The 14,119-nt window shown below is 36.9% G+C and overlaps 1 protein-coding gene across 1 annotated transcript in view; it reads left to right on the top strand.

Annotated features, from left to right (window-relative positions):
• LOC142336274 (splicing factor Cactin-like) overlaps nt 1-13,078 on the top strand; it is a 140,103-nt gene extending 127,025 nt beyond the window's left edge. The window contains exons 11-12 of the mRNA XM_075384970.1: nt 11,963-12,136; nt 12,605-13,078. Of these exons, the coding sequence (XP_075241085.1) occupies nt 11,963-12,136; nt 12,605-12,928 (498 nt within the window). The 3' untranslated portion in view covers nt 12,929-13,078. The remainder of the gene's footprint in view (nt 1-11,962; nt 12,137-12,604) is intronic.
• Nucleotides 13,079-14,119: the final 1,041 nt, after the last annotated feature.

Raw genomic sequence — 14,119 nt, 5'->3', positions numbered from 1 at the left:
TTGCGGCGTGAAATTTGTTCACTTTAACTTTGAAGCGCAGTGAGAAAACGATCAATTCGACTTGTACTTTTACTTTTTCGGTTTTTTTGATTGGATTGTTTTCTAAATGGTTTTTTCCAATCTATTCTGTGTCCAGTTTTTTTTTTGCTTGGTCAACTAAAATTCTCTGAATTGTATCAGGACTTGTAGTTGTCGTCAAAATTTTTGTTACAACCATGTGACGTCACAGTCACTTCAGAATTGCTTTTTGTCCATTCGTTCATGCAGTTTCAACGGAATTGCGTGCGTGACGTCTTTTTTAACTCTTAGTGGAGAGATTTGTTCATTCGCATAGTTAATTCTTTGGTCACGCCTCTCAAAAATGAGTTCCTCGTCTGAAATTGACTTTTACTTGCTCTCAACCGAAGTTTGTATCAATTATATTAGTCCCGTCGGTCTTTTTTTAATAGCCGCACAGCGATAGCTGGGGCTATTATTGGCCTTCTCTTGGTTCCTTTTTATTTCGTCGTCATGATTTTTGTTACGACCATATGACGTCACAGCCTTTTTTTGTTCATTCGTTCATGCAATTTCAACTGAATTGTACGTGTGACGTCATTTTTCGCTCTTAGTGGAGCGAGTTTTTTTGTTCATGCGCGTGATTAAATTTTTGGTAACACTTGACTTACCTCACTCTCAAAAATGACTTCCTCACTTTGAAATTGACTTTTATTTACCTTAATTCAAAGAGATAAGGTCAAATGGGTGTGTGTCACTCTAAATGAAGGTTATTTGAGATCAGCTAATAGAGGCAGCAATAACTTATACAGATTTTTATTCAAAATTTAACAGATCAGCCTTCAATGAAAAGACAAATTTGTTTGGTCTGTCTTTTTTTACTGTTTTTTTAGACTGCCGATCTCCGAATCTATTGCGGCTATTTTCTGGCAATCTGCCAGCTATGTTATGCGATTTTTCGTCTGACCCATTTGACTTTTCGTACTCAAAAACGAGATATCTTGGTAGCACCCAGCGGGCATTATGTTCTCTTTGAGCCTTTCAGCTCTGTTTCAGCTCAAACTTTTGGAGACTTATGCTTAGGGGTTGAAGATCCCTCCACTGTTGAATTCTTTTGCCCCCACCCCCCGTGCTGTTACACCCACACCTCACTGTTGCCCCTTGCCCTCTTCAGCCCACGGTGCACCCCCTCCCCCGTGTCTAGCTACTGACGAACAACTGCTCGCAAAAAACACGCAATTTTTTTTACTAATTTGCACAATTTTTTAATTAAGCTCTTTGAAAGTTTTTGATATTTTTTGAGTTTTGTCAACCCTAGGGATCAAGGAGCCTCCTCTAGTTTTTAATAATAGGTTACTGCATATTTTCTAGTGGTAATGGAAAGGTTTCAACTTTTTAACATTCACTTTTTAACACCGAATTTTTGCATTTTTTATTAGAAAACGTGCATTTTTTCTTTCAATTTTATTTACATTGGTCTTCATTCAAGTTTTCCAGAACCAGGGGCCAGAAAACTTCCTTAGAATTTTTTTGGCCATGGAATACTTTTCAACCCTTTAATATCCCAATTTTTCGATAAAACTTGCATTTTTTCCACGTTTTATTAAAAGTTTGTCGTTTTTTATGATTTTCATTCTCAAGAGCCAAGAAACCTCCGGTAGGGTTTGACAATAGGTTACTGTATAGTTTCTAGATGTAAGGGAATGTCTTTCAAGATATTAACATCACGAATTTTTGCATTTTCACAAAACGTGCTTTCTCAATTTTTTTGACATTTATAGATATCATTCCGGTTTTTCGAGCCTCAGGGGTCAGAAAACCTCCGTTAGGGTTTGATAATGAGTTACGGGAAAATTTTTGTTCGCCATGGGTTAATTATCAACTTAATATCAAAAATTTGAGCAAAGTTTTTTTGTTATTTCTGATGTTACTGCATAGTTTTAATAGATTTTCATATCGCAAATATATGCATTTTTTTCAAGTTTTTTGAATCTTTTTGATTTTTTCCGGTACCAGGGGCTCTGGGACCTCCTTCAAGGTTTGATAATAAGCCTCTGCATAGTTTCTGGATTTAAAGATTGGTAATCAATATTTGTATGGCTCCAGTTTTATTAAATTTTGAATAAAATATTTTTAATAATTTGATTAAAAATTTAATTTTTGGAATATGATGTTTAGGATCTTTATGAGCCAGTGGAACTATTTCAAGCTTAAAACAGGGATACTTGATAGTCTCTTGAGAAAATAAAATGGTTTTGAAGATATTAATATCTTGAATTTTAGCAAGGTTTTTAAAATTTGCTATTTTCTTCAACTTTTCGAATATTTTTCCACCGAAACTTTTTAGGTCCTGCAGATGTGTTACTCGACAGAACTCCAGAGACAAAAATGGTTTTGGAACTTTTTTACTTCGAAATCTAGAAACTTTACTTAAATTTTGCTTTCTCAGTTTTTTCTATATTTCTTATTTACTAACAAGGCTACAAAAATAGATGCGGAGTCGAGTCGCACCATAAAAAATATTCCTTGCTCTTTTCTCTCCCTCTCTGTGCTGTGAGTAAGGTTTTCTTTCTTCTTGCGCGTCCACGTTTTATCTCTATCTCTCTCTCACACTATCTCTCTCTCTCTCTCTCTCTCTCTCTCTGTTGACATCGCACTTCAGCTGCTGTTATGTGGTGTAATGTCATCATCTATTATCCTCATTAACCAGATTATTGTAGAAATGTTATCATAAATAACTTAACAAGCACTTTTTAGGTTTTTTCATTAACTGAGTTTCCGTAGAAATGTTTCAATTACTCTCAAAAGCAGTTTGTAGCAAATATATTAATCTTGTTTCTCTTTCATGCTATTTTTCGCTTCACCGATTTTTCGTCTGACCCATTTGACTTTTCGTCTTCAGAAACAGGATAAAGAGATAAGCCCAGTGGCATTAAGTTCTCTTAGAGCCTTTCAGCACACTAGTCTCCAAGTATGCGATTAACAGAATTTGTTTTAGAGACTTATACTTATGGTGTGAAGGACGTTTTTTAGAAATTGAGCCCACACCCCGAAACACCGCCCGCACATCGGTACCACCAATCCCCTTTTGCACCCCTAGTGCGCTCACCTTACGCCCCTTCAATTAAGCTAAAGCTAGCCTCACTTAACCGTGGCTAGCTACTGACGAAACCAACCGGTCGTTGACAGCAATTCGCCCGACTTTAATCGGTTATGTTTGAAATAGATAAGGTCAAGTGAGTGTGTCATTTTATTTGAAGGTTGTTTGAGAACAGCTCATAAAAGCAGCAATAGGTTCAAAAACAGATTCTTAAAGTATAACATCACAGCATTTAATAAAACGTTTCATTTTTTGGCCTGTTTCTTTTGCCATCTTTCTGAAAGCTATTGCGCTATTTTCTGGCTTTCTGCAAGCTATGTTTAGTTATTTTGGATACCTTTTCTTTTTTGGGAGAGCTTGTTTTTTTTTAATTTTTCAGCCTATTTCTTTTCTGATTTTCGAGGTTGCAAATTATTTGTTTCTTTATTTAGAACTATTTTAAGGGGTTGTGTTACAACAGGAGATCAATGTTTATAGTTCAATTTTTACTTTTTGACTTCTGGGTGTTTTTCGTCGTTTAATTGGCCGTATTGTAGTCACTGATCACTGATTAAGCAGAGAAGGTATTTATTTCAAGGTTTCCACAGAACAACGTTTGGGATCTTGCGCTAAGAAATATTTTTAACTGATTTTTAATCCACTTGTTCTTGGTTTCCATTCTGTTCCTACTTGTTTTACTTGGTATGTATGTATGTATGTATGGTTCCATCATTTTGTTTTTCCTCTCATGCATCACGTTATTGACTGAGCAGAACCTGCACTACAAGATCCGTTGAGAATAATTGATTTGCATTCGAAACCTGTGAAGAATTCTCAGGAATTTATGGGACTGCTTTTCTGTTCCTTTTTTTAATTGCTCTCAAACGAATTTTGTATTAAATATATTAGTCTTCTGGTCTTTTACGCGATATTTCACTTGACCACTTTTTCGTCTGAACCAGTTGACTTTTCGTCCCCAAAAACCGGATAAACAGGTAATACTTGGTGGGCATTTAGTTCTCTAAGAGCCTTACGCCTAACCAGTCTCTAAGAATGCGATTCTCCGAAACTGTACGACAATTTCATGGTGTGGAGGGTGGTTCTTAATCTTGAGAGTTTGACCCGCCACTCAATCACCCCGCACTCAGTCCACCTAGCGGTTTAGACCCACTTCTCTTCCAGCTCTTCCAACCCTACGAACGAAGTTTGTAACAATTATATTAGACCTGTGCTCTTTTTGACCTCAAAATGGGCCAACAGGTAAAGCCAGGAGCGAATTAAGTTCCTTAGCAGCTCCCTTAAATACTTAACGTTTTACTAGTCTATAAGTATGCAATTCACTGAAACTATTTTGAAGACAATGTAATCTAGTGAAGGGCGTTTATTTTTTTTACCCCCAGTGACGCAATCTAAAGTGAACAATACAAAATGGAAGTAAAAATGGGATATAGCCCTTTTTTCTGATGCCGTTTTTCAACTTAGTTTTAATCAGTCTGAGTTACCAGGTCTAATGTTTATTGTTATGGATTCCGATGCTGGTGCCCTCTCAATAAGAAAAGAGTGCATTAACCACAAATTATTCGTTTTTTAGAAGGTTTTTAAACTATAATTTTAATTCGGTTCCTTCAATTTCATTGGGAGCAATGGGGTTAAGTGGGGGCTGCTTTTTGGGCAAAGAGCAGAAGAGAGACTAAATTTCTGTTTTTTGGCATTGGGCGTTTCTTAGAAATTGATTCCACACCCCGAACCACCGCCTGCACATAGGTACCCCCACCTGACTTTTTAACTCCGCTGCGCTCACCTTACGCCCCTTCCATTAAGCTAAAGCTTAATTCAATAAAGCCCCACTAAAACGTGACTAGCTGCTGACAAAGCCAACCGCTCGCCAGTCGTTGAGAGCAATTCGCGCGACGTTAATCCGTTATGTTTAAAGTAGGTAAGGTCAAGTGATTGTGTCATTTTAATTGAATGTTTTTTTGAGAACAGCCCATAGAAGCAGCAATAAGTTCAAAAACAGATTCCTAATCAAAGTATAACATCTCAGCATTTGATAAAACGTTTCACTTTTTTGGTCTGTTTCTTTCACCATCTTTTTGAAAGCTATTGAGCTATTTTCTGGCAGTCTTCAAGCTATTTTTAGTTATTTTGATTGCCTTTTATTTTTTGGAAGAGCTTGTTTTTGAAGTTTTGATGCCATTACTGCTGTGATTTTCGAAGTTTTTTTGGTTTCCAATTTTTTTTTTGTTTTTTCATTAGAACTATTTTAAGGGTTGTGTTACAACAGGGGATCAATGTTTTTAGTTCAATTTTACTTTTTGACTTTTGGGTGTTTTTTGTGGTTTAGTTGGTCGTATTGCAGTCACTGTTCACTGAATAAACAGAGAAGGTATTTATTTCAAGGTTTCCGCTGAGCAAAGTTTGGGATCTTACAACTTGCGCAAAATTGCGCTCAGAATTTTTTTTTGACTTATTTTTAATCTACTTGTTCTTGGTTTCAATTCCGTTCCTACTTGTTTTTATTGGTATGAACGTATGTATGGTTCATTTTGTTTTTCCTCTTATGCATCACGTTTTTGACTGAGCAGAACCTGCATTACAGGATCCGTTGAGAATAAGTGATTTGCATTCGAAACCTGTGAAGAATTCTTAGGAAGTTATGGGACTGCTTTTCAGTTCCTTTTTTTAATTGCTCTCAAACGAATTTATTATTAATTATATTAGTCCTCTGGTCTTTTACGCGATTTTTCACTTGGCCACTTTTTCGTCTTAACCATTTGACTTTTTGTCCTCAAAAACGGGATAAACAGGTAATTCTTGTAGGGCTTTTAGTTTTTTAGAGCCTTTCGCCTAACCAGTTTCTAAGAATGCGATTCTCCGAAACTGTACGAAAATTTCATGGTGTGAAAGATGTTTCTTAATCGTGAGTTTGACCCCCCACTCAATCACTAAATTAATTATCAACTTTTTAATATTTTGCCTTCTGTTTTTTCTATTTTTCTTATTTACTAAGAAAGCTGCAAAAATAGAAGTTTCGGAGTCGAATCGCATCACGGAAAATATTTCTAGCTCTTTTCTCTCCCTCTCAGTGCTGTGGGTAAGGTTTTCTTTCCTCTTTCTCGTTCGCGTTTTATCTCTCTTTCTCACTATCTCTCTCTCTCTCTGTCTCTCTTTGTTGACACCGCACTTCAGCTGCTGTTATGTGGTGTATTGTCATCATCTATTCTCTTCATTGACAAGATTATAGTAGAAATGTTATCATGAATGACCTAGCAAGCACTTTTTAGGAAATCATTGTTGGGCATTAAGTTCTCTTAGAGCCTTTCAGCCCACTAGTCTCCAAGTATGCGATTAACAGAATTTGTTTTGGAGACTTATACTTATGGTGTCAAGGACGTTTCTTAGAAATTGAGCTGACACCTCGAAACACCACCCGCACATCGGTACCCGCAATCCACTTTTGCACCCCCGCTGAGCTCACCGTATGCCCCTTCATTTAAGCTAAAGCTAGCCTCACTAAACCGTGGCTAGCTACTGACGAAGCCAACTGGTCGTTGAGAGCAATTCACTTGACGTAAATCGGTTATGTTTAAAATAGGTAAGGTCAAGTAAGTGTGTGTCGTTTTAATTGAAGCTTATTTGAGAACAGCTCATAGCAGCAGCAATAAGTTCAAAAACAGATTCTTAATCAAAGTATAAGATCTCAGCATTTAATAAAACGTTTCATTTTTTTGTCTGTTTCTTTTTCCATCTTTTTGAAAGCTATTGCGCTGTTTTCTGGCAGTCTGCATGCTATGTTTGGTTACCTTTTCTGGGTGTTTTTTTTCGTTTAGTTGGTCGTATTGTAGTCACTTTTTACTGATTAAACAGAGATGGTATTTATTTCAAGATTTCCACAGAACAAAGTTTGGGATCCTACAACTTGCGCAAAATTGCGCTAAGAATTAATTTTAACTGATTTTTAATCTACTTGTTCTTGGTTTTCATTCCGTTCCTACCTGTTTTTTTTGGTATATATGTATGTATGGCTCTTTTTGTTTTTCTTCTTACCCATCACGTTGTTATTGACTGAGCAGAACCTGCATTAAAAGATTCGTTGAGAATAAGTGACCTGGATTCGAAACCTGTGAAGAATTCTCAGGAAGTTATGGGACTGCTTTTCTGTTTTTTTAATTGCTTTCAAACGAATTTTGTATTAATTATATTATTCCTCTGGTCTTTTACGCGATTTTTCGCTTGACCACTTTTTCGTCTTCACCTTTTTACTTTTTGTCCTCAAAAACGGGATAAACAGGTAATTCATGGAGGGCATTTAGTTCTCTAAGAGCCTTACGCCTAACCAGTCTCTAAGAATGCGATTCACCCAAAATTTTTTTGAGACGACAATTTCATGGTGTGAAGGCTGGTTCTTAATCTTGAAAGTTTGACCACCCACTCAATCACCCCGCGCTCAGTCCACGTAGAGGTTTAGACCCCTTCTCTTCCAGCTCTCCCAAGCTTATTAACGAGGTTTGTAGCAATTATATTAGTCCTGTGCGCTTTTTGTCCCCAAAATGGGCCAACAGTTAGCGCCCGGAGCGAATTAAGTGCCTTAGAAGCTCCCTTAAATACTTAACGTTTTACTAGTCTATAAGTACGCAATTCACTGAACTTATTTTGAAGACAATTTCATCGGGTGAAGGGCGGTTATTACCCCCAGTGACCCAATCTAAAGTGAACAAAAAAAATGGAAGTAGAAATGGGATAAAGCCCGGTTTCGGATGCCCGGTTTTTGAACTTAGGTTTAATCGTCTGATTTATCAGGTCTGATGTTTATTGGTATGGATTCCAATCCTTGTGTCCTCTCAATAAGAAAAGAGTGTGTTAACTAAAAATTTTCGCTCTTTTAAAAGGTTTTTATACTATAATTTTAATTCGGCGCCTTCAATTCCAATGGGAGTTGAGGGATTAAATGGGGCTATTTGTTGTGCAAAGAGCAGAACAGAGACTAAATTTCCGTTTTCTGGTGAAGGGCATTCCTTAGAAATTCATTCCACACCCTGAACTACCGCCCGCACATCGGTACCCCCAATCCACTTTTGCACTCCCGCTGCGCTTACCTTACGCCCCGTCAATTAAGCTAAGACTAGCCTCACTAAACGGTGGCTAGCTACTGACAAAGCCAACCGCTCGCCGGTCGTTGAGAGCAATTCGCCTGACGTTATTCGGTTATGTTTAAAATAGATAAAGTCAAGTCAGTGTATCTCTTTTTAATTGATGATTGTTTGAGAACAGCTAATAGAAGCAGCATAAGTTCAAAAACAGATTCTTAGTCACAATATAACATCTCAGCCTTTAATAAAACGTTTCATTTTTTGGTCTGTATCTTTTACCGTCTTTTTGAAAGCTATTGCGCTGTTTTTGGCAGTCTGCAGGCTATGTTTAGTTATTTTGGTTACCTTTTTGCTTTTCATTTTGATTTATTTTGCAAGAGCTTCTTTTTGAAGTTTTGATCCTATTTCTTTTGTGGTTTCAAAATATTTTTTGTTGGTTTCCAATTATTTGTTGTTTTGTTCATTTAGAACTATTTTAAGGGGTTGTGTTACAACAGGTGATCAATGTTTTTAGTTTAATTTTACTTTACTTTTGGGTGTTTTTTGTGGTTTAGTTGGTCGTATTGCAGTCACTGTTCACTGAATAAACAGAGAAGGTATTTATTTCAAGGTTTCCGCTGAGCAAAGTTTGGGATCTTACAACTTGCGCAAAATTGCGTTAAGAATTTTTTTAACTGATTTTTATTCTGCCTGTTCTTGGTTTCCATTACGTTTCTACTTGTTTTTATTGGTATATATGTATGTGTGGTTCTTGTTGTTTTTCTTCTTATGCATCACGTTATTGACTGAGCAGAACCTGCATTAAAAGATCCGTTGAGAATAAGTGACCTGGCTTCGAAACCTGTGAAGAATTCTCAGGAAGTTACTGCTTTTCCGTTTTTTTAATTGCTCTCAAACGAATTTTGTATTAATTATATTAGTCCTCTGGTCTTTTACGCGATTTTTCACTTGACCACTTTTTAGTCTTAACCATTTGACTTTTTGTCCTCAAAAACGGGATAAACAGGTAATTCTTGGAGGGCACTTAGTTCTCTAAGAGCCCTACGCCTAACCAGTCTCTAAGAATGCGATTCACCCAAGTTTTTGAGACGACAATTTCATAGCGTGAAGGCTGGTTCTTAATCTTGAGAGTTTGACTCACACTCAATCGCCCCGCCCTCAGTCCACCTAGTGTTTAGACCCCCTTCTCTTCCTGCTCTCCCAACCGTACGAACGAAGTTTGTAGCAATTATATTAGTCCTTTGCTCTTTTTGACCTCAAAATGGACCAACAGGTAGCGCCCGGAGCGAATTAAGTGGCTTAGCAGCTCCCTTAAAACCTAACGTTTTATCAACCTATAAGTATACAATTCAGTGAAACTATTTTGAAGACAATTTCATTGGGTGAAGGGCGGTTGTTACCCCCCAGTGATCCAATCTAAAATGAACAATAAAAATGGAAGTAGAAATGGGATAAAGCCCCGTTTCTGATGCCCCGTTTTTGAACTTCGTTTTAATCAGTCTGAGTTACCAGATCTAATGTTTATCGGTATGGACTCAAATCCCTGTGTCCTCTAAATAAGAAAAGAGTGTGTTAGCTAAAAATTGTTCGCTCTTTAAAAGGTTTTTTACTATTATTTTAATTCGGTTCCTTCAATTCCAATAGGAGTTAAGGGAATAAATGGGGGTTATCTTTTGCGCAAAGGGCCGAAGAGAGACTAAATTTCCGTTTTTTGGTGAAGGGCGTTTCTTAGCAATTGATTCCACACCCCGAACCACCGCCCGCACATCGTTACCCCCAATCCTCTTTTGCACCCCCCTGCGCTTACTTACTTCCCTTCAATTAAGCTAAAGCTAGCCTCACTAAACCGTGGGTAGCTACTGATAAAGCCAACTGCTCGCCGGTTGTTGAGAGCAATTCGCCCGACGTTAATCGGTTAGTTTAAAATAGATAAGGTCAAGTGAGTGTGTGTCATTTAAATTGAAGGTTATTTGAGAACAGCCAATAGAAGCAGCATAAGTTCAAAAACAGGTTCTTAATCACAATATAACTTATCAGCATTTAATGAAAACGTTTCTTTTTTTGGTCTGTTTCTTTTACCATCTTTTTGAAAGCTGTTGCGCTATTTTCTGGCAGTCTGCAAGCTATGTTTAGTGATTTTGTTTACCTTTTTATTGCTTTTCATTTTGATTTATTTTGGAAGAGCTTGTTTTTGAAGTTTTGTTCCTATTTCTTTTTTGTTTTGGAAATTTTTTTTGTTGGTTTCCAATTATTTGTTGTTTGTTCATTAAGAACTATTTTAAGGGGTTGTGTTACAACAGGGGATCAATGTTTTCAGTTTAATTGTACTTTTTGACTTCTGGGTGTTTTTTGTCGTTTAGTGGGTCGTATTGTAGTCACTGTTCACTGATTAAACAGAGAAGGTATTTATTTCCACAGAACAAAGTTTGCGATCTTACAACTTGCGCAAAATTGCGCTAAGAAATATTCTTATCTCATTTTGAATCTACTTGTTCTTTGTTTCTATTCCTTTCTTACTTATTTTTATTGGTATTTATGTTTGTATGGTTCATTTTGTTTTTCCTTTTATGCATCAAGTTATTGATTGAGCAGAACCTGCATTACAAGATCCGTTGAGAATAAGTGATTTGCTTTCGAAACCTGTGAAGAATTCTCAGGAAGTTATGGGACTGCTTTATTGTTCCTTTTTTTAATTGCTCTGAAACGAATTTTGTATTAGTCTCTTCTGGTCTTTTACGCGATTTTTCACTTGACCACTTTTTCGTCTTAAACATTTTACTTGTCGTTCTCAAAAGAGGGATAAACAGGTAATTCATGGAGGGCATTTAGTTCTCTAAGAGCCTTACGCCTAACCAGTCTCTTAGAATGCGATTCACCCAAACTTTTTTTGAGACAACAATTTCATGGTGTGAAGGCTGGTTCTTAATCTTGAGAGTTTGACCCCCACTCAATCACCCCGCCCTCAGTCCACCTAGCGGTTTAGACCCCCTTTTCGTCCAGTCCTCCCAAGTCTACGAACAAAGCTTGTAGCAATTATATTAGTCCTTTGCTCTCTTTGACCTCAAAATGGGCCAACAGAAGTAGCGCCCGGAGCGAATTAAGTGGCTTAGCAGCTCCCTTAAAGCCTTAACGTTTTACTAACCTATAAGTATACAATTCAGTGAAACTATTTTGAAGACAATTTCATCGGGTGAAGGGCGGTTGTTACCCGCAGTGACCCAATCTAAAATGAACAATAAAAAATGGAAGTAGAAATGGGATAAAGTCCGGTTTCTGATGCCCCGTTTTTGAACTTGGTTTTAATCAGTCTGAGTTACAGGTCTAATGTGTATTGGTATGGACTCCAATCCCTATGTCTTCTCAATAAGAAAGAAGAGTGTGTAAACTAATAATTTTTTGCTCTTAAAAGGTTTTTATACCATAATTTTTATTCTGTTCCTTCAATTCCAATGGGAGTTATGGGAATAAATGAGGCTATTTTTGGGCAAAGAGCAGAACAGAGACTAAATTTCGGTTTTTTGGTTTTGGAATATGGTTGGCGGAAATACTCAAGTTTTTCGGTTGTTTTCCTTTCATAACTTCAGATTTAGTGGCTGCAACTATTTCACCTCCAAGCGTAGGTGCCAAAGTGGTACAATGATTTTCTGTAAATTTTGTGACGGCGTGGGTGAGGTAAGGCGGGGATGGCAATTAACGAACTAGGGGGAAGTAAGGGGTGAAATTTCAGTTCCTATTTGTATGTGTTGTCAAAAATAATTTGATTGTCTTTGACTGAATTTCGTTTTTGCCATTACAGATTGACGCAGATCGGCAGCTGATGCAGAAAGTGAGAGATGTGGGTGGAATGTTGGATGACGAAGACGGAGTGAACAACCAGGCCTTCTCCACTGAACAGAATTTGAACCAAGAATACCTCTGGGCTGACAAGTACAGGCCGCGCAAACCCAGATACTTCAATAGAGTCCATACGGTGAGTTGGGACATGAAAACTTCAACTTTCTAACAAGCAGGACACTTGTAGCGTATCTAACGTTTTTGTCAAGTATGAAACGTCAACCTACCTATAAATAGGTTTGGGTAATCAGTAAAGGCTGTACTGCCTGAAGTATAATTCTATGATTATAAGTATAAAAGTAAAAAATTTTCCAGAGTATATTTCCTTAAGTATAATTTTTTAAATATCTTATATTCCAAAGTGTGAGATTTTCCAAAGCATGGTATTTTCAGCGTAGCACGGTGTCTGAAACTGTTCAAATTATACCGGCGCTGAAAAAAATATCGGTATAGAAATTTATCATTTGAAACTCTTCTATTCTAATCACATCAATATTGGAAATGTGAAAGCTAGAATCAGGATAAACAGTGCATCTACTGAAGTGAGCAGTAAATCATCGGCATATTGAGAAAGTTATCCTAATATTTTAAAGAGCTCTTTCAGGGTTATGAGTGGAACAAATACAATCAAACTCACTACGACCCCGAAAACCCGCCACCTAAAATAGTTCAAGGCTACAAGTTCAACATATTCTACCCAGACTTGATTGACAAGCGACAGACGCCCAGATACAGTCTCGAACCGATCCCCAACGAAAGTGACTTTGTGGTGTTAAGGTTCAGCTCGGGTCCACCATACGAGGACATTGCGTTCAAAATTGTGAATAGAGAGTGGGAATATGGACATAAACATGGATACAAATGTCAGTTCTCAAACGATATTTTTCAACTGTGGTTCAAATTCAAACTTTATAAGTACAGGCGATAAGCCAATAACGTTAATCATTCTAAGAGTGACTGAGCAAATAATATTGCTAAGTAAAAACTTTGTGTTGACACTCCTTGTTGTAATTGAATTTGTTGGATCATAAACTGATTTTCTATCTTTAAAGTAGAATTAAAATGCATTGTTGAAGAATTTTTAAAAGTAGTAGGGAATCTTATTTTAGCATGAATAAAGCAAGCCTGGCTAAATTTGTAACTTGAAAGTGGTTATTAATAGCCGCCTCAGCTTCTCAGGCGGCTATTATAGCGCTCCTAATTTTTTCTTTTACAATTCAAAGAATTTGAATTGTATTGGTGCGCTGTCTTTTTTTAAGGTCTCTTCACGCTGTTTTCGGCTTTTTCACGTCAGTGAGAAGTCAAATTAGAGTGGTGATTTGGGTCACACTAAAATGAAAAGGGAGCGAAAAATCGAGTAGGTTTGAGGCGTGACTTTTTTCAAAATGTCTTTAAAGTGAAATTAGAATCTGGTATTTGAACAATTTGGCGGTTTTTGAGATGGATTTTTTTTCAGGTGCGTCAATTTGACTTGTGTCAGGTTTCCTCTCCTTCAGTGCTTTTAAGACGGCACATACGTGTTCTAATTGTGCCTATTTGCCTTTGCTTGGATTCATTAAGGGGCATCTAAAACTTTTTAATAGCCGCACAGCGATAGCTGAGGCTATTATTGGCCTTCTCTTGGTTTTTACAATTCAAAGAATTTGAATTGTATTGGGGCGCTGTCTTTTTTTTTTTTAAGATCTGTTCACACATTTTCGTGATTTTTGAAGTCAAATTGGAGTAGTGATTTTGGTCACGCCGAAACAGGAAATGGAGCGAAAAAGCGAGTGGTTTTGCGGCGTGAATTTTTTTCGCTCTAATTTTAAAGTAGAGTGCGAAAATGGTGTTTGAACAAAAATTCGGTTTCTCGGTAGTGGTTTTTTGTTCACATGCGGCAATTTCACTCTGATTTTTACTGTTTTTTCGATTTTTTGGATCGGATTTTTTTCTAAATGGTTTTCCCAATCCATTCACTGCTCATTCTATGCCTAGTTTTTTGTTTGAATTAAATTTTCATTTCTCGCTAGTGGTTTTTTTGTTCACATGCGGCATTTTGACATTGATTTTTTGTTTTTTTTCTTATTTTTTTATCTGATTTTTTTAAAATGGTTTTCTCAATTCACTCATAGTCCATTCT

The sequence above is a fragment of the Convolutriloba macropyga genome, chromosome 3 (assembly GCF_964194025.1).
Source record: "Convolutriloba macropyga chromosome 3, txConMacr16.3, whole genome shotgun sequence".
NCBI classification, from domain to species: domain Eukaryota; kingdom Metazoa; phylum Xenacoelomorpha; order Acoela; family Convolutidae; genus Convolutriloba; species Convolutriloba macropyga.
This window is presented reverse-complemented; position numbering and strand designations above follow the sequence as displayed.